Source organism: Trichosurus vulpecula, chromosome 4 (assembly GCF_011100635.1).
Source record: "Trichosurus vulpecula isolate mTriVul1 chromosome 4, mTriVul1.pri, whole genome shotgun sequence".
Taxonomy (NCBI): domain Eukaryota; kingdom Metazoa; phylum Chordata; class Mammalia; order Diprotodontia; family Phalangeridae; genus Trichosurus; species Trichosurus vulpecula.
Window position 1 is genome coordinate 437,461,115 of NC_050576.1, and position 19,234 is coordinate 437,480,348.

The window sequence follows — 19,234 nt, forward strand, 5'->3', positions numbered from 1 at the left end:
TCAGGAGAGGCATGGCAGTTGTCTTCAAGACTTGAAGGACTCTTCCTGGAAGAGAGATTAGATTTGTTCTTCTTGACCCCAGAGGGCAGAGTAAGTAGACTTTCAAGGAAACCACAAAGAAACAGATTTAAACTTGATGAAATTTAGAGGACAAAAAAATGAAGCAAAGGCAAGCCCAAACCTAAAACTCCTTCTAACAATATGAGCTGTCCAAAAGCTGAATGAGATACCTCAAAACACAGGCAGTAACCCCACATGTACATCACCAAAAATTACTTAGCATGTCATAGAGGGGAGTCTGATTGTCTCTGAGTTCCCTTGAAAACTCTTAGAGTCAATGATAGTGAATACATTGGCACCAATTAAAGGCATTTGGCCATCAGGAACAAAGAAAATTAAAGGGACAAAGTTATTTCATTCTTCAATAGTCAGGCATTAATTCTGGAAAATGGGTCCCCGCTCAAACAGGCTATACTAAAAATGAATTCCCAACTAAGCCAAAACTCATTCATATCACCATGTGCTCCAGGACACCACAAAGGAGAGTCATTTTGAGAAACACAAGGACCAACTCCATTTTTAAGTATTTTTCCCCTTATTGTTGCTTTTAGAAAGAGGGTGGAGAAGGAGGAGGTAGGCTGCTCAGGAAATTTGAGCTGCAGCATGTGGGAGGTGGCATGGTAATGGACAAGATGCCAACTCACTTCCTGAGAAAAGCTGCAGAGAACACCAACACAGGAGACTGTGGAAAGGGCTGCAGCCCAAGTGAATGAAGGCAGAGCAAGCCCACCTCCCCGGACGCTCCAAGGGTCATTATGTCCAGTTACTTTGAGTTGCAATAATGAAAGGCTAATGGAGGGAACACCAGACATTCTACCAACTTCTAAGATTCAGGACTACTTGCAGTTTTCTTTCTCCCTACATCCACTTCCCATGTGTTTCCTAAAATGAATTGTTTGTTTTAGCAAAAATCAGGAATGCAGCCCAGGTGAGAGAATAGAATTGAAGAGAATGAGAACTGTTGATAACTGCAGGTCCTGCCATTCTCTTCATCTTTTACTCCCAGTGTGAACCTGACTAAGAAGATTCTGATTTGGCTACAGCTTTTATTTTCTTTTTGCTGTGGGGTCCTTCCTTTGGAGAAATCATTTGACTTTTCTTCCCCCATGCTCAATAATAGAAGGTATTATTTAATTCAGGCTACTTGTGAAGACCCTGGTAACAGCTGTGACCAGCAAAATCTTCTAAGTTAACAACCAAGAGGTGAAGAAAATCCATCAAATTTCAGCAAGTCCACACTAAATTGCTCACAGTAGAATTTTCATTTCTTTAAGTAATTAAACATGCTTCAATTAGTTTCATTCATTAAGTATTACTTTATTAATTGCCTACTATTTACCTGACACTGCCTTAGAAAGCTTTTTAGGATTAAAGGACAAAAACTAAACATTCAAGGAGTTTACGTCCAATTGGAGGAAAACTACAGGTACACAGAGAAGAAAATCCAAAAATATTCTTAAAGTCAATATGAAAAAAAATTTCAGGAAGAGAGAAGGAACTAGTTAGGAAGTCAGTTCCCTAAAAAATCAATAGAGAAGTCAGGAAAATGAGAGAGTTTAGACATAAAGATTTTGTACTATACAAGTTGAGTTTGAGATGTCTATAGAGCATTCAATTGGAGATGCCCAAATGGAAGTTAGTGATGATAGAATGAACTGAGAGACATACTGGAGTTGTAAATGTTTTTCTGGAAGTCAGCTTCATAGAGGTGATAGTCAAACCCCCAGGGGAAGATGGTTATTGATCAAACAATATTGAGTAGTTACCAGATAAGGAGTAGAAAAACAGTGTAATAAAAGCCCAGGAAGAAAAGGTGTACAAGGTGGGGGCAAGGAGATGGTCAATGGTGTCAAATAGTGGAGGAGTCAAAAAAAGGTGGGTTCTGAGAAAAGGCCATTGGATTTGGAAATTAAGAGATCGATGATAACCTCATAAAGACCAGTTACAATTGACTGAAGAGCACAAAAGCCAGTTTGAAATACACTAAGAAATTAGTGGAAGGTGAGAAAGTAAGGCTAGCATTTCAAATACTTTTACCAAAGCTCAGGGTCCCTGGGAACAATCCCTAGGACATTGAATGAATTGGTCTGTGGGTGGGATTTCTGGGCTGCTGTTGGGTCTCTGTAAAGAGAGGCCATGAAGCCTTGTGGCTGAAGGGGCCCCTCTGAGCCTGGAAGAGTTGGACCACATACTGTCATATGATCCCGGGCAGCTCACTTAGCCACTTAGGATTCCAGGTGACTCACTAGGAATATGAGTTGCATAAAACATGCTATTTTGGTAATGGAGTAACTCCCTAAACTGATAAAATGAGAGGTTTTGGTTGAAGAAAAAAAAAATGATCCATTGGAGCTAGCAGCCCCAGAAAAGACTACACTTGATGAAGGATGCAGCAGCCTGCCCTTAGTACTTAGCTGTTTTGCCCAGTACAGGACCACCTGCAATGGCACTTCAGACCCCATGCTGCCTGCCCTTGGGAAGAATATCTGTTAAGCTTTGAAAATCCTGTCTGAAGCTGAGTTGTCCAGCCTTAAGACTGAGTATAAACACACTTAGTCCTCTATATATCATCAAGCCCAGATTAGACCATACTTCACATTTCACCTTTTCATCCTATTTGGTCATCTAGCCATTGACCCTGTTGCCATGAAGGAATACCACCTGCCTGCCTCTGACTTCTCCTTCCACCTCAAACTTTTAGCATTATTATCATTTCTTCTTGAGAGTGCCAATAGGCTGATCTATGGGTCAACTGGTCATCCTTGTGATTGCTCAGACCCATATTCCCTTCCCAGGCCACCACTCCCCTATATGTATCAACTGCCTTTATTTCAATGTAACTTCCTCGAGGGTAGGAACTGTCTTGCTTTTATATCTATTTTCTCAAAACTTAGCATCATATCTGGCTCATTTTGCCTACTTAATTCATGTTTTTCATTCATTTACCTTTAGTCAAAGTAGCTTGGGGGGCGGGGAAAGAAATAGATAGAAAATTTTTTTTTTTAAATGTGTGCAGAAACACCATGATCAATATAGACCAAGGATGACAGGTTTGGAGTTTGAAGGGATCTTACCAGTTATTAAGCCCAAACCCTTGATTTTATTTTTTAAACTTTTTAAATTTTCTTTCTAATTTATGGAATAAGACAAGCATTTCCATAGCATTTTATAATAAAAAAATAAGATGACTGCACATGAATTCCAGAGAAGTTAGTGATCTACTTTGGGTTGCACAAAACCCATAACTTCAGTGAATCCCAGGCCAAAGCACCAGTCAAATCAACAAACATCTCTTAACTGCCCATTATACAATAGGCACTATACTGGATGGTGGGTACAGAAAACATCAGGATGAAACAGTTTCTGTCTTCAAGGATGTCACATTCTATCAGGAAAGCCAACATGTACACATATAAATATATATGTAAATGTATAAAAATAATTATGGAAGAGGGTACTAGCAGCTGGGATTTTAGGAAAAGTGTCATGTAGAAGGTAGCACTCCAGCTAAATTCTGAAGGCCCCAAAGGATTCAAAGAAACAAGATAGAAGATGTACTGTCATGGAAGAAGAATAGTGTGAAGGCCAGTTTGGCTGGAACAACGACTGAGGGAAGGGGAATAACGGATAGTGGCCCAAATTAAAGCCATTAATTGAGCACTTTTTAATGCACTAGTCCCTATGTAAAGTGCTGAGGATTAAAAGAAAAATCCAAATCATCTCTTCCCTCAAGTCACTCACCTACTAATGAGAGGATATAGTAGGATATCAACAAATAGTTCTCAAAGGAATGAATATAAACTGTTAGCAACTACTTGAAAGAATTTTCCTAAGCACTAATCATAAGGGAAATGCAATCAAGATAACTCTGGAGTTTCATCTCACACCCACTGAAATAGCAGAGAGGACAAAAGGTGGACAGTCTATATTAAAGGGGATCCAAAAAGACAGACACAACAATACAATGGCAGGGGAGGTAGGAAGTAGAAATTAATTTGGAATTAGGCTTAAAATGCGACTAAACACTCATGCCTTTTAATTCAAAAACCACCACTGATAAGTCCAATTACGAGAATGATAGTAAGAAGGGTTCTGCATAACCCAAAATACACATGGCAACATTTTTGGTGGGAGCAATGACAAGAAAAAGGTAGATAGAGGCCCATCACCTGGGGGTTTGTTTAACAAATTCTGCCAGAATAATGTTGTACCACATGAAAACATAAGTGTAATTTATTTATCTTGCTCTTATGAGAATTCAGAGAAATATGAGGAGGCTTGAACGAACTGATGCACAGTGAAGTGAGCAGAACCAGGAAAGCAATATATATGCAATGATTGCAACACACAAATAGAAAGAATGAAAATGAAACCAAATGAATATCATCCAATTATGATGACAAAACTTGTTCTCAGAGGTGAGCTAACCAACTTCCCCTTCTTTGCAGAAGGGAGGGATTATAGATGTGGATTATCAAATATACTTTCATATTTGGTTGGGATGTTGGCTAAATTTGCTGAAGTATTTATTTTCTGTGGCAGCCTCTAAATATCTCTCTTTCTCTCTCTTTCTGTCCCTCTGTCTCTCTCTCTCCATCCTCCCTTTTTCTTCTTTGTTACAAGACATGACTCAGGGATGGGACAGGAAGAACTTTGGGGGGGGGGTAGAGTGTGAAATGAAGGTGACTTTAAGAAAAAGCAATCAATAATCTTAAATCCAGAAGAAGTAAATTGGTGTGGCGTTGATGTTGAGATTACATAACATATTTTGAGTGCACTCAGTCAACATGGTTATGTGACTATCTCCATTGGCATTCAGTCTCATTCATTAAAGAGGAGAGGAGGCAGATAGTGGAAGCAATCCAAGACTGGTATCTGCAAAGAGATAGGCAGCAAGAAGGCAAACGGGCAAAGAAATCAAGACTAGAGGCTAACGTTTAAATCAAATTGGATAACCGTAAGGGTCAGGATTTTATAGGAAGTGAGGTCAGAGCTGGGCTAATAGCCTGGGAAACTAGGAAGGGGGAGAGTGATTGTAGACTGGAGTGAGGATTCCAAACTCAGTTAGGAAGGGAAGGGCACATGGAGAGATGGAAGGTAGGAGTTAAAGAAATTGCACTTTATACTTGAAAAAAAGATTTGTTGATTTCCACCCACTGCAAGTTGGAGAGAAAAGCCCAGATTGATGGGACTGTCCAGTAGAAAGGCAGCATTCACTATGGCTTGCTATGATATGAAGATTGGAGCAAGTTTTCCTGCTCTGCTTCTGCAAGAAACTACAAGATTTCTTGCAACTCTTGGCTCAGATGGAGATGGGAAAGATAAGCTAGATCTGTCTCTGATATCATGGAGAAAAGATCTCTTTCTTTGTCACTTGAATATCATATCCAACAAGGCAAAGATGGGGCAAGAGCCTGAGCCCTGCTCCTGATCACTGTACTCAGGGCCCCTCCCAGACAGTCTTGGTCATTACTTGAACTCTCACCTCTGGGGCCACCTCTTCAAAAAGGGGAAGTGTTGGGTTTCCTAGGTGCTGCCTTTATTTCCATGAGAATAAATGTAGTGGACAGTCATGATGTCCAGGGTCCTGACTTGGCTCACTCCTCAAGCCAGTGGCTCTCTCTTCTGCCTTCCAGAGATTCTTAGGGATGAAAGCTACGGACATCGGAGTATTGAGGGCAGCAACTATTTTTTGACTCTTTTTGTATTCCCAGTGCTTAGCACAGTGCCTGGCACATAGTAGGTGCTTAATCAATGTTGATTGATTAGGTTTGATGAGGTTTTATGCTGGGCATCAGGATTACAAAGACAAGGATGAAGTAACTCTTCACTGGAAGAGTTTCCATTCCAGTGAGGGAATGCAAGAGGGGCATCTGTAATTAAATTCAAGAAAAACTTGTAACGAGAATAAATAGAAATCATTGCAAGTAGGTAAATTGAAAGGAGCTAGGTGTGAGGGCTTAGTGGTTGGGAATCAACAAAGGTTCATGTAGAAGGGGGTACTTGACTTGTGTCTTGAAGGAAGACAGGACTCCCCAAGGCAGAGACCTTACCAGGTCACATCCAGATGGATTTCTGAGTTAATGCTACACTTTGGAAGCCCCATGTGAACAGAAAGTCGGAATAAACACTCAGCATTCCCTGCCCCTGCTAGTGAGTGACTACTAGACCTATCCTTTAGCAGCAAGTCCCAACCCAATAATATTCAGGCTGGATCTTGTCAGAAGGAAAGGGGCTCATATGCTAAAATCTCTAATTGCAACAATGGCCTAAAAAACATTCTCATATTTCCTAATACCAAAAAACAAAATCCCCTCCCCTCCATCCTCTTTTCCAACCTTTGAATTAACTCTTCATAGGATGGTCCATAAAAAGGAGCCAATTCCAGTGGAAATCTGGTCCTTATTTTGAAGTTGATAAAGGTCAGATCTTGTTAATGCATAATCTGTGTATAGGCAACCCAGAATTTAAACATGAACACCCTACCACAGCTCCAACCTATTAGTCCTCTACCAAAGCATCTGTTCAGTCCAGGCCACACAGACCTTCTGCAGGGCCTCCAGCTATTTACCAACAGGCCTCACCATCAAAGGAGTCAAGCAGCCTGCCTTCTGCAAGGATTGACTGCTCTCAGCTTGGCAATCTTCTCTCCCTCTTTCAAAACATCTAAAGCAGTTGTTTACTTTGAGCTGATGAAAAGGTACCTCTCTGGACCCAGGACTCCCAAGTGTCCCTTCCCCTTCACAAGTAGCTACCTCCCCTCAAAGTCTCTTGGGCACTAGGCATCCAAGGAGGGAGATACCTACCTGGAACCCTGGGCCTGGAGCACACACATAACAACACAGGCCCACAGGGACAGCCTATTTAGGTGACCTTGTGATCTCACACACCTTCTCTGTGTTACCACCAGCTCTCCCACCCCTCCCCCACCTCCCCCCATCCCCACTGAGCCCTGGGATCAATGCACACAGCAACAGGTTTGCTTCGAGCAGGCTTAGCTTCTCCCAGGACATTTAACCAGATTCTCTCCCCAGCTGCCTGCTCCTCTTTGAGGTGAGTTATTCAGATGCTGAAGTCACCCATACACCCAGAGAACAGTTCAAGGCCTTTTGAGTACAGATCACCTTTTTGTAAATCAAACAGGGAATCACAGAAACTGAGATTGAAGGCATCTCCCATATCACCTACTACAACCAAACACATGTCTGAGAACATCTAGTGACAGAGAACTCCCAACCTGATTCCTTAGGCAGTCCATTTCATTTCTTTGGGCTTAGAATGTGTCCCCCACCCCAGAGACCAACCCGCTACATTTGCTTCTCTTCAGACTCTACTCATTGTTTCTAGTAATGCAAACATATACACCACACATACAGTTGCTCATGTACAGAAACAGACATACATGTACACAACACCTGGGGTCATGCGAAATTCATATGATTGATATGGCATCTTTTCAACCACTTGGAGGAAAGGATCATGTGCTCCCAAGTATTCCTTTATCTGGAATAAACAAGCCTAGTGTCTTCACATGATCCTTATATGGCCTGACCTAAAGCCACTGTCTTTCAGAAACCCAAATGTATTACATGCATGAAGGATTGAATGAATGAATAAAATACTTTATTAAGTATTTGCCATGTGCCAAGCACTGTGCATGATCAGCATTCATTGGGTATACACACACACAGAGGAAACCAGCTTCTGCCCTCGGGGGGGTGGGGGGTTGGGGTGGGGGAGGGGGGTGGCACAGAGGGACAGCAGCTCAGGGAGTGGTAGCAATGGAGTTGGGAGTGTTTCCATTTGAAAAGCCACAAGGATGACAAGTAGAGTCAGAGAGGAGGATATACCATCTTCACCTGGAACAAGGCCAGTATTGATTTCGTGATGACCCCAGAGCTATATTGATGTGGGGCAAGGAGGATACCCAAACCACAACATGTCTCCATTGAAGTGCTGTTTTCTTTTTAAATTGCATTATGCTACACTGACAACTATGCAGTGCTTAGGGGGAGGACATTCACCAGGGTGGCTGGCCGATACCCTGCCTGTAATAAATTTCACAATATCTACAATGTGGATTGAACTACAAGCAAATAAAGTGTAGTAGAATACAGTCAGTTTCAGAGAAAGAAATTTGGGAACTCCACTACCAAGAGACATCCAAATCTATGGATATTTGATGCCTATGACAAGGAGAGATACAGTGACCGAACACCAATAGATGTAAGAGTTCCTGATTTTGTAAGTCATGCTTTGGCTCCTAAAGTTCTTCTCCCCAAGTTCCCCTTGTCCTTCCCCCAAACTCTAAGGCTGTTAGCATTTTGGCAAATTGGTCTTCTAATTGTCTTCAAGAAGATTAACTTCATTAAAACTTCAAAGTTTTAATCCTGTATTGCTTGATGGGATTTCTGGGGGATAAAAAGAATCGAGGGATCATGGGAGTTGCTGCAAAGACAACAGGAACTTACAATAGAAACATAATTTGTAGAATTTAATGTACTGTTGTAGAAAGGGGATGATGAAATCCATGCAAAATAACAGTTTAACCCTCTGGTGAAGTTCTGAGGTGAAAGAATCCTCAATGATAAATGTCAAACCAAAATGAATTTAATTTTCCTGATTTTTGTGGCTCAGAATCATGAGTCATACTTCTAAGAGGGGGAATTTTAAACCCAAGTCTCAATGTACCTCACCAGAGAGAGAAGCCCATTTTCATGCCCTACCTTGACTAAGAGTTCAAGCCATTTAGAAAACATCTTTCCCTTTTCACAGATCAGATGATGATCATTTAGTTCCATTCACTAGTGTTTTGCTTCAACTCCTTGTCTGTGATGTTTTCAATCCGCTATGTCAAAGGCCATCTGATAGCAAAATGTGGCATAGGAAGATTACCATCCAAAGCCGACTTACCTAGGAAAGCACAAAGGGCACAGAATTTTTTGCCGATAAACAAGCTCTGTCTGAGTAGAAAGAGTAAGTGCTTAAATAAATGAGACCACTGAAATTTCACAAAATGGGTTTTAATTTAGGTTCATTACTTGCTGTATTTAAAGTATGGATCATATATCACAGCTTTTGGGGAGCTTGAAGAAATGATTGTGATCTGTCAGTATATGTATCTTATACCATGAAAAGGGGTTTCTAATTAACTTTTTTCAATGTTTCTAATGAAACATTGGTTCTCCCTCAAAATCTATAAGGAAAGAAGATCCCATATATGAAGACAAATGTGATGGTGTTGCTTGTACTTTATGCCTATTTGGTTTCTGGGTAGATCTCTCCTCACATTGAGTTACGGAATTTCAGATTCTGAAGGAACCTCAAATGTCATTCAGTCCACTATATAGTATCTCCAAATGAATCCCTGACCAAATATACCCAATTGCTCAGTTAATGGGAAAATATATACATTACTTCACACACACACACACACACACACACACACACACACACACACACCCCTATCACTTTACTTGGAATTATTTTATTTCCCTGAGAAAATGTGCTTACCTCTTCACCAGCTTTCATTCATTTTGCTCACCCACCAGCAATGTAAAAGTTGGGGGGGGAGAGGGGAGATGAGTTAGTCCTTATGCCATAGGACAACATTAATGTGCCAATGGTGAAGGTCATCATTATAGTAGCCAAAGAGTTCTTACTAATTTCCTAGATAATTTCCTAGAAATCTGGTCTCACTTTAAATAGGTTCTCCAAACACAATGTCATTTCTAAAATAACTATTTTATACTCAAACAGAGACTTCTGAGATTCAGGGGATCATGAGATGCAGAAATATCAAACACAAATATTTCCAAAGACAGTTTATGGCTCAGAAGTGAATTTTTAGATTTTGTTCCTCCATCTTTCCCCTTAAACAGAAAGAGCTCAGAACAGCATCCAGGCAGCTAATCCCAAGCACCCATACCCTGCAGTTCATTTTCTCACAATCTAACAAGGTACTTGGAAGGGCACAGGATTTGAAAGTGATGCTTTCCAAAGTCTGAATGACTGACAGTCCCAAATGCCCTCTCCTATCCCCCAAACCAACAAACATTGATCTTAATATATATATTGTACATTAACAAAGAAAACATGACATCTTAGAGTATAATGTCATAGCCATCAACATTGCCCTGGTCTTGTGTTATAGTTCCACACTTCACCTTTGCTCAGAGAGAATCCATATAATTTACCAAGATTCACTAATAATTGTGTGTCACTATCTTATCCACAGATGGGTTGACTGGGAGAGCCAAGGTAGTGAGTAAGAAGAACAGGAATTTCCTCAATCAGTAGGTAAATTCCCTTCATTGTGGCCTCACTTGCTTCACCTGCACTTGACTCTGAGTTCAAATAACAAGCTTCTTACCTAGGAGTCAAAGGACCTAGACTCAAACAATTTTCGGCATCTTAGAGGAATTTGTTATCATATCCCTTCATCTTCTTGTGCCATTTGTTATTTGGTTTGTGTACTTCACCCAGAGATGGTTTTATGAATGACAAGTTCCAGGTGAGCCAGGATATGAAGGGTTCTTTTTTTTTTTTTTTTGGCAAGAGTAAAGGGAAGAAAGTCCCTTCATGGAATCACTCTGAATTTGATATTCTTTTGATTTTAGCAAGTTTTCTCTCCCCTCACTCCCTCTCCACCCCCCAAATCATTAAAGAGCCCTGTCTGGTGCTGTGATCCATGCTGCCAGTCTGGAGATTTGGGCTCACTATAAATAGGTTCTCCCCAAGCAATGTGAATCATGGTTGCTGACAGCAAAGCAACAGTTTCATTATTTTGCTTTGTTAGTATTAAGAATAGCACCCCACAGCAAAACCAGAAAATTTGCCAGTTTGAGAACAGATTAAATCCCTGAGTTTATAGATGAAATACATGCTGCACCAGTCCTCTGGATGTCTTAACAAGCTTTGATATCTTTGAATATCTTACTCTATCTGGCAAACTTCAACTAGAAAAGTGACCATCAAGAATCTCCCTGAGAAGACACATGGATATGCATGGAGTCAGATGAGAAGAGAGGGATAACATGATCAGGTGGGAAAAAAAGTAACAGGATAAATTCCAAGGTGGCTTGAAATTCACTGTTCCAAAAAGATGCTTACGGAAGTACAACAAGCAGCCAATGACAGGATGCCATTCTCCCAGGTTCTGTGCTATTTTACTGGGAGATATCTAGTTAGTGAAAGGGGGAGTCCAGCAAAAGAAGTGTGATTTCTTTACTCCTAAATTTAATTGCTATAGCTGCAGGTTAGAAATACAGACAAGGGAATTCAGAGCCTTGATTTTTTTTTTTCCATGAATACCAGAAGGAAAAAGCACAAAACCAGTGGCAGCCCCATCGGACAGAGGGGTAGTATTTATTTGCCTCAATTCCTTTACTACAGTGTAGAGTTATTCAATGTCTTACCAACCATAGAAAAGGAAAATCCATGGAACATAGCACTGTTTAAGAATGAACTCCAGGGTTTAGGGGAACCATTCAGACCATGGTATTGTTTTGGTTGAGTTGTTTACATTTATGAGGCTGTGAGATGTAGGACAAAGGGCACTGGATTTTGACTCAAGCTTTGGTTTCACTTCACCATTCACTCTTTTACTATGCATATGGCCAATGGCAAGTAATTGCCTTTCCGGAGACTCAATTTCCTCTTCCATAATAGCAACGGGTTATTTCAGGTAATTGCTAAATTTTCTTCCAGCTCTAAAATCCGGTGATGCTGTTTTCTTACTAACACAGAAGAGATCAAATGATAACTCTCTTTCATTTTAGCGTCAGATGTCCATGATAAATAAGAAACATGGCCTTCACTTGCCTTAATTTGGGAAATAATTGAATACTTTAAAATCTCTCAGCTAAAACTTAAGCTAACTTTACTAGACTTTCTTAAACTGACTCCTCCATTCAAGTATTTGCCTCATTCAAGTGTTTTGGCCTCGGCCCACAGAAAACATAAAAAGCAACCAGAAATGGAAAAGGTTAAACTAACCAGCCAACCTTTTTTTGTCCCCCACTCTCCCGAAAACAGTAGACTCTTCTTTGACCTCTTCTTAGAAGTCGAAGCAGAAGAAAGGAATGCTTAAAACCATGTAATCACACTCAAGCAATGGGGGAGGGGGAAACGGGGGGGGGGGAGAAAGAGAGCGGGAATTTTGTTTGTTTTGATTCTCCCAAACCCCTACTCTCGCTCATCTTCGCCTAAAATAAGCACTAGTGGGCTGATACGGCTCTTTCTGGTCCCATGACACTCTCTCCCGTATTCTCCGTTAGAGAATTTAACGCCATTTAAGTTAAGAAAGGGGAAACCCAGAAACTGGAGAAGACACAGACAAAGCCTAGCTTTGGCCTCTCCAGAATTGGCTTCCCCACCAGGCCCATAGTCGCCGACACTTGGCCTGCCTGCCTCACCTCCTTACCTATTTCCCAAAATACAGAAGGGGGGAGGGGAGGCTAGAGAGGAGCTCTCAAGAGAAAGCAAAGGCTGTGGGAAGATGATTACAGAAAAAGGGACACCTGGAACAAGGCTGGAGAATGTGTGCAAAGGACGATCTTGAGATGAGCTGACAGGACGCTGAACAGACAGAGCCAGGAGGGATGGGCAAGGAGAGGAAGCAGCTAGTGGAGTCTTTGGGAAGGGAAACCATGGCAAGGTGAGGGAAGGAACCATCCCGGCCCAGGCCTCCGGAGCTCCTCATTGCTGGTGCCTGCTGAACCCTAGGTGGGATGGCGAGGGAAGGGGCTCATTAGGAGCCCAAGTGGTGAGAAAGAGGAGGCTGCCCGGGGCGGGGGGGGGGGGTCGGGGGAGGGAAGGACTCCTTCCTCGGGGCTCGCTTGCTGCCACTGACCTGGTCTCCGCCTCACGGGCCTCTTCCGGCCACTGCAGAAACGCACCTTGCTGAAAACCCCGAGGACATGCCTCTCGCACAGCGAGCGCCCATCCTTGCTGGGGCTGGAGCGGCGCTTGGAGGCCGAAACCCGATCGCTGTTAGATTCCCTAGCCTGGCGCTTCTGGCGGATCAACGAGCTGGCAATGGCCGCGGCCATCGCGGCTCAGCCGTCGGGGAGCTAGCTCCAGCCCTTGGAGGCTCCTGGGTCGGGAGAGGAAGGAGGGCTGGCCGCCTTCCCTTCTAATCCAAGGCAGACCAGTCAGGACCCCGAAAGTGCCTCGATTAGGCAAAGGGGAGGCAGTGATGAGGAAGCTCTGTGTTGGCTGCAGTAGAGAAAACGGGGCTCCCCGCAGCAGACTAATTCAGTCTGTATCCGTGGGCAATGGGGGGACCACGAAGAAACTGTTTGTTGGTGGAGACAAAACGAAGGTAAATCCGAGTGTAAACTTCCCGGAGTGCCGCTGCAGAAAGTAAAAGAACGGTGGTTCTTTCTGAGAGTCGGAGTCACCCCGTCCCCCCACGCTGGCCCCGAGGTCTTGGAGCCGGGGAACTCGGCTGTCGAGGTGAGGCTGAGCAAGGCGCTTGACCAGGCTTGCCTGGAGTCCCGCCCGGCTCTGGAGTTTCTGTACACTGAGATGCTGTCCCAAATAAGAAGGCAGCTCCGGGCCCGGGTCCCCGAACACCTGCCCTGAGGGTCCTGGCTGCACCCTGAACCCCAAGCAAAGGTGAGAAGTGAGAACTCTATATAAAAACTGTACAAAGCGGTGGGCGCGGGGCGGGCAGACGTTCCTCCTGCTAACAACAACAAAAGCTAAAAAGTGAGTAAAAGATAAGGGCCTGTAGAAAAGAAACCACCAAAGCTGAGAAGGGAGAAAAAGCCGGGCAGCCACTTAAGTCCCCGCTGGCTGTCTCTGCGAGACCAAAAGAGCCATTTCCCCCAGGTCAGCCAGCGCTACCGACATCGCCCACCACTCCCGGGCTTCAGTGGTGCTTGTGTGGACGGCTTGATTTATGTTTGGTTCCAAACGGACCTGACTGCCGTGCGTCTAGAAGTCAAAGGCTAGCTGGAAAGGGGAGGGGGCACAAATCGAAGTGAGGTCGGATGGGGTCCGAGTACTGGTGCTTCACCGGGTTTGGTGTTGCTGTGGCAGCTGTTACCAGCTGTGGGGCTAGCTCCAGGAGCGCCAGAAGCTGTGGGAACCTCGATTCACCACGAGCTGTGCAGACAAGGAAAAAAGGGAGAGAGGGAGGGAGGAAAGAAGAAAAGGGGGGGGAGGGACCTCGGGGAGGGAGATCCCCGGGAGCCTAGCGCCCCCGGGAACCGCCCGTCCGCCCTCACGGCGAGGGCACGGGGCGGGGAGGAGGGGAGAGAGAGCCCAGTCTGCAGGAAGGAAATCCCTTTCTCCTCCTGGATTATACCTGTACAGTGGGACTACCTTCGGGAAATGAGCGTCTAGAAGGGCTCGGGGGGGGGGGGGGGACCCCTTTACCCCAGCCCCGGTGGAGAAGCTCTGCCCTGGAGTGGTGGTGGTGGAGGGTCTCTGGGGTGCTGAGCGCGGCCCAGCCCCTCCCTGGGCGGCTTTAGCGGGGCTTCCCTGCCATGGGTCGGCCCAGAAGGAGGAGGGCCCTGGCTCTGGAGCGTCCAAGGGTTCAAGGCATCGCCCCGAGGGCCCTGCTCCGTGCCTACCGTCCTGCCGGCCCACCCGCGGCGCCTACCCTTCGCCCCGGTTTCAGAGCAGCGTCCCCGGCTTGCACACAGAAAACAATCGGCCCAACCAGGAGACCGATGGATTAGATCCGAGACGCAGGCGGCCGCGGACGCTCAGACAGTTCTGCAGCCCCCATCCCAGCCCTGGGAGGAAGGCAACACGCGTCCGGAGCAGCAGAAACAGGCGGAGGAAAAGGAGGAGGGGGCTACTGGAGAGGACGCGCGGGGCACCGGCACGCTGCGGGCACACATCATCCTGCCCTTTGGCGGCTGCTGGCCTGAGACGGCGGCTGCCAGGGGCGTCAGCTCCCAGAGCGCACAGAGCCACATCATCTTCCGGCCCACCGGGCCCTTCGCGTCAACCCAGGGAAGAGCTGAGCCCCCGGACACTGCCGACAGCTTGCTCCCCAAGGGCCACAGGCTGCCCAGGAGCTAACGTGCCCCGCCGTCCGCAAGCGCCCGCAGCCGACACCGCCCCAAGCCCGCCCCGCAGCAGCTGGGTGCTGGTGCGGCTCAGCGCAAGGGGCATTCCCGCGTCGGACCGAGACGGAGCTCCGGGGGATCCATCGGCGCCCCCGGGTGGGCACGGGAGGTCCAGTTCAGGACTAAGCCTAGCTCACAAGGGGCTAAGTCGCTAGCGATTAGTCAGAGCCCAGGAAGGGCTGGTCAGTCCGCCCGACAGACCCCTAGGTGCCCGCGACAGATCTGGCTCAGGTTCGGGTTCCGTCTCGGGCTCCAGCTCTGGCTCCGGCTCCGGCTCCGGCTTTGACTCTGACTGGGTTTCCAGGCTTCTGTTCACTCTGGCTGGGGCTCGCTCTTGTCTAGAAGAGGAAACTCCAGGCGGAGAAGGCTCGCTGGGGCAAATGATTGGGAAGAGGAGGTGGGGGGGGGGGGGGGGCGGGAGAAAGGGAAAGCCTTCCGAACTTCTTCCTTGCAGCTTGGGAAAAAGAAAAGGGGGACTGGGGGGAGGGCGTTAAAATCCAGCTGTCAAGAGCGGCTGGCCAGCGAGCGAGCGTGGGCTGCTGGGCCCATTTTCTTCCTGGGCTCCGGCTGATGGCATTGGTCTTCCACTCCCCCCTCCCCCAGCCCCAGCGGCTGCCTGTGTTTCCCTCCTTCTCGCCCTCCCTCCCCCTTCTCTTTCTGTGTCTTCTGTCTCTCCTCTTCTCTCTACGCAATCCTACGTGATTGAGGTTTGGATGAGAAATTCTCAGAGGCAGAGCTAGGGAACTGCAGTTCCAGTGTGCTCTGTCCCCTCCTATACCGAATTGGAGAGAAAACATCCCCTGCCCAAGACCGAGGAGAAAAGGGCCCTGGGCAGTCACGGAAGGGGTGTGTGATCTGGGGGTGGGGGGGAGGGAACAGCATGCCCAGCTGCAGGATGAAACACCTACTGTGTGTAAAACGTTAATTAGACGGAGGAGCGGGGGCTAAAGAGCGGTAGCAAAAGGGAGAAAGAAAAACACAGTAAGAAGCCAGGGTAAGTCCGGCTTACTTAACGATTTCTTTATTTGGGAAGCAGTTGGGTATTAGGGAATGGCAAGTTGAGTGGCCTTCAGACCACCTGCTGAGCTCACCACCTTTGGTCCTTCTCAGAACAGCTAAGTGAAGGCAGCGACTCAGAGCCTAAGAGTCATTCAAATCCCTGATGCTCCCAGAACCTACAGAAGATTTCCTTGACTAAGAGGTGCCAACTAAGGTAAGCCTGGTGTAATGAAAGGAATAATGACTAGGATCCAGGAAGACCGAGATTCAAATCCCTCCTGAAATATCCACTAGATGTATGATCCTGGGCAAGTGACTTCTCATCGCAACACCTGTTTCTCTCTCTGTAAAAGAAGTGGGTTGGATTGGATCACCTCAAAAGTGCCTTCTAGCTTTATGTGAAGCCAAGATCTAGTGTATCTATGCTGGGTTTAAAGTATGAGTGCCGCCCAAGGTCATTTGTGACAAAGCTTGACGCTTTCAGAAAAATTAACTACAAGAAATTAATCCACTGAAAGGAGAGCGTCATTCTCTGTTTTCAATGTTGGTCAAACTGCATCAGAAGTATTGTGTGTTCTTCTGGGCACTACAATATGGGGAGGTTGTTGAGGAGACCAGGCACCAAGAGGAGAGTAATAAGAATGGTGAAGACCCGTTCAAAGATATGTAGATAGCCTGGAAAGAGGAGAGTATAAGACATTGCTGGGTTCAGGATGAAAGAGAGACTTTTTTTTTAATTTGAAGGGCTGTTACATGACAATGAAATAGATTCTACCCTCTGCTTTTGACCTCAGAGAGTAAAACCAGTAGTAGTATGTAGAAACTGTAAAGAATTTAATCTAGGATTGATTTTTGAGGTTGAAAGGGAGAAAAAGAAATCCTTATAATAAGAACTAGAGATCAATGGACTAGCCTGGGTTTAATCAGAGACTGGATCATAACCTACCGATGTCTGAAGTTTGAGGTTCTTTCCTATTCTGAGATTTGGGCAGAGCATGGGAGAACTCATCTGCCTTCTCACCTCCCCTGATACAGTCCTTCTAAAGTCCCTAGAATTGGTCTCTGACTTCCTGAGTATACATTCTGGTTTCTTTTAGAACAAGGGTTTGAGCCTCTATGTCTCTTGTGTCACATGATGGCCACTTGCCCAGTAAATACAAACAGTAGATACAGCAAGATCTATTCTCACTCTTTACCCAGCAGAAACATGATGCTGAGGGCCATCAGCAAGAGAGAATCCAAATTCATTTGCTAAACTGTCTGGAGGATTTCTCTGACAAACAGAGCACATGGCAAGTGGTGTGTTCAGTTCTGGTCATCATATATGAAGGACTTTAACAAGCCTGAACATACATTCAGGAGCCTGAGCATGTCATGTGAAGATCAGTTAAATGGAAGATGTTTAGCTCTGAGGAAAGCTAGGGGAAAGGAAGGAAGCATGTAGAAGAGCTGTCTTCAAGCATGGAGAAGCTGCTCTGGAAGGATGGATTAAACTCATTCTGCCTGGACCAGTGGACAGAAGTAAAGACTGGAACATAAAGAGGAAAAATGTTAGCTCACTATAATATGGACCAACTTCCTAACATTACAGCAGTGCAAAAGTGGAATGGGGTGCCTCAGGAAGTGCTGAGCTCCTTCTAGAGGTCTTCAAGTGGATGTTGGATGTGCGTTGAAGACAATACTCTCCTTGAACTACAGGTTGGGGGGGGGGGGAGTTGATAGGATTATAGATTTAGATCTGGAAAGGTCCTTGGAGACAATAAAGGTTTTCTCCCTCAGTTTGCAGAAAAGTGAGGCTTAGAGGGATTGACTTGCCCAGGGTCACATAGTCAAGAAGTATATGAGTCAGGATTTGAAAGAATGTTTATTTACCTCCAAACCTAACCCTCCATCCACAGCACCACTTACCTGCCTCAAGAAGCCCATCCAACCCTGACATTTTAGAAATACATACATACATACATAAATACATACATACATACACACATATAGACTCTGACTGGAATGTAGAACCCAATTCAACCACTGTCATTCAATAAGTATTGATTAAGCACCTACTCCACACAAGGCAACATGCAAGATTCTAGGTGTGTGACCCTGGGGAAGTCATTTAACTCTGTTTGCCTCAGTTTCCTCATCTGTAAAATGAGATGGAGGAGGAAATGGCAAACCACTCCTGTACCAGAAAACCCCCAATGGGGTCATAGAGAGTCAGGCATGACTTTAAATGACCAGACAACAACAGATAACAGCTTCTTGGTGGGGGAGTGAGATGGCATTTGGACTTCAAAAAATAAAACCCCTACCATCAAAGAGCTGTCATTTTAGTGGAGACCATCAGTTACCATGCAGATGCAAGAGTTTGCCTGGGGAAAAGGGTGCATTTGCATAGAAGGAAAGCAGTGAGAATTTGCTTGTGGAACCGCTTAGGCTCGAAGTTGTGTAGATACCGGCTTTCTAGGCAATTTGAACCAGATGAGTCTCAGGCTAGCAGTTGGGGTAAGGAAATTACATAATTAGTTTGACAGCTTCTTAGAAGGGGATCAAGTTAAGAATGAGGATCTTCGAGGGCACATTCAGTGCATTCCAGGGTAAACAAGGAGGAGAAACCCCCAGCTCTCATTGACCAGACTATTGTACCAGCTTGATTCGGTTGAATGAGAATGAGTGGAATGGCCCACAGTGTTCTGACAATAGCTTTTGCTAAAGTATATTTTGCCAAAAATGAGACACAATGCATTTCAGTACATATGAGTGGGGGCTTAAAACCAACTGGTAGCACCATATGGATGTTATCAATTAAAGACTTGTCCAAATTCAGCAAAGAAAGTTATTTTACTTGGCTAACAGAATTCATCCCTGAGTTTAGAGTAAGACAAGAACAGACTGGCTTGCTGAGGCCCCTCTGTCTTTGATAAAGCAAAGCCTTCTCTTCCAATTCACAGCTGGCCAACTGAGCAGAAAGACTGGACAATTTTTATGAGAAAACCAAAATGTTAACAGTAGCGAAAGACACTTGAAAGGAATGAACTGAAGGCCTAGAAAAGAACACAGGGAATGAACATACCTACCATCTTCTATCCCCCCCT

General features: G+C 45.1%; 1 protein-coding gene across 1 annotated transcript in view; it reads right to left on the reverse strand.

The window, feature by feature from the left end:
* The window catches only part of FGF12 (fibroblast growth factor 12), a 262,211-nt gene extending 246,407 nt beyond the window's left edge, over positions 1–15,804 (reverse strand). The window contains exon 1 of the mRNA XM_036754914.1: positions 12,914–15,804. Coding sequence (XP_036610809.1) covers positions 12,914–13,112 — 199 coding nt within the window. The 5' untranslated portion in view covers positions 13,113–15,804. The remainder of the gene's footprint in view (positions 1–12,913) is intronic.
* Between the last annotated feature and the right edge of the window lie 3,430 nt (positions 15,805–19,234).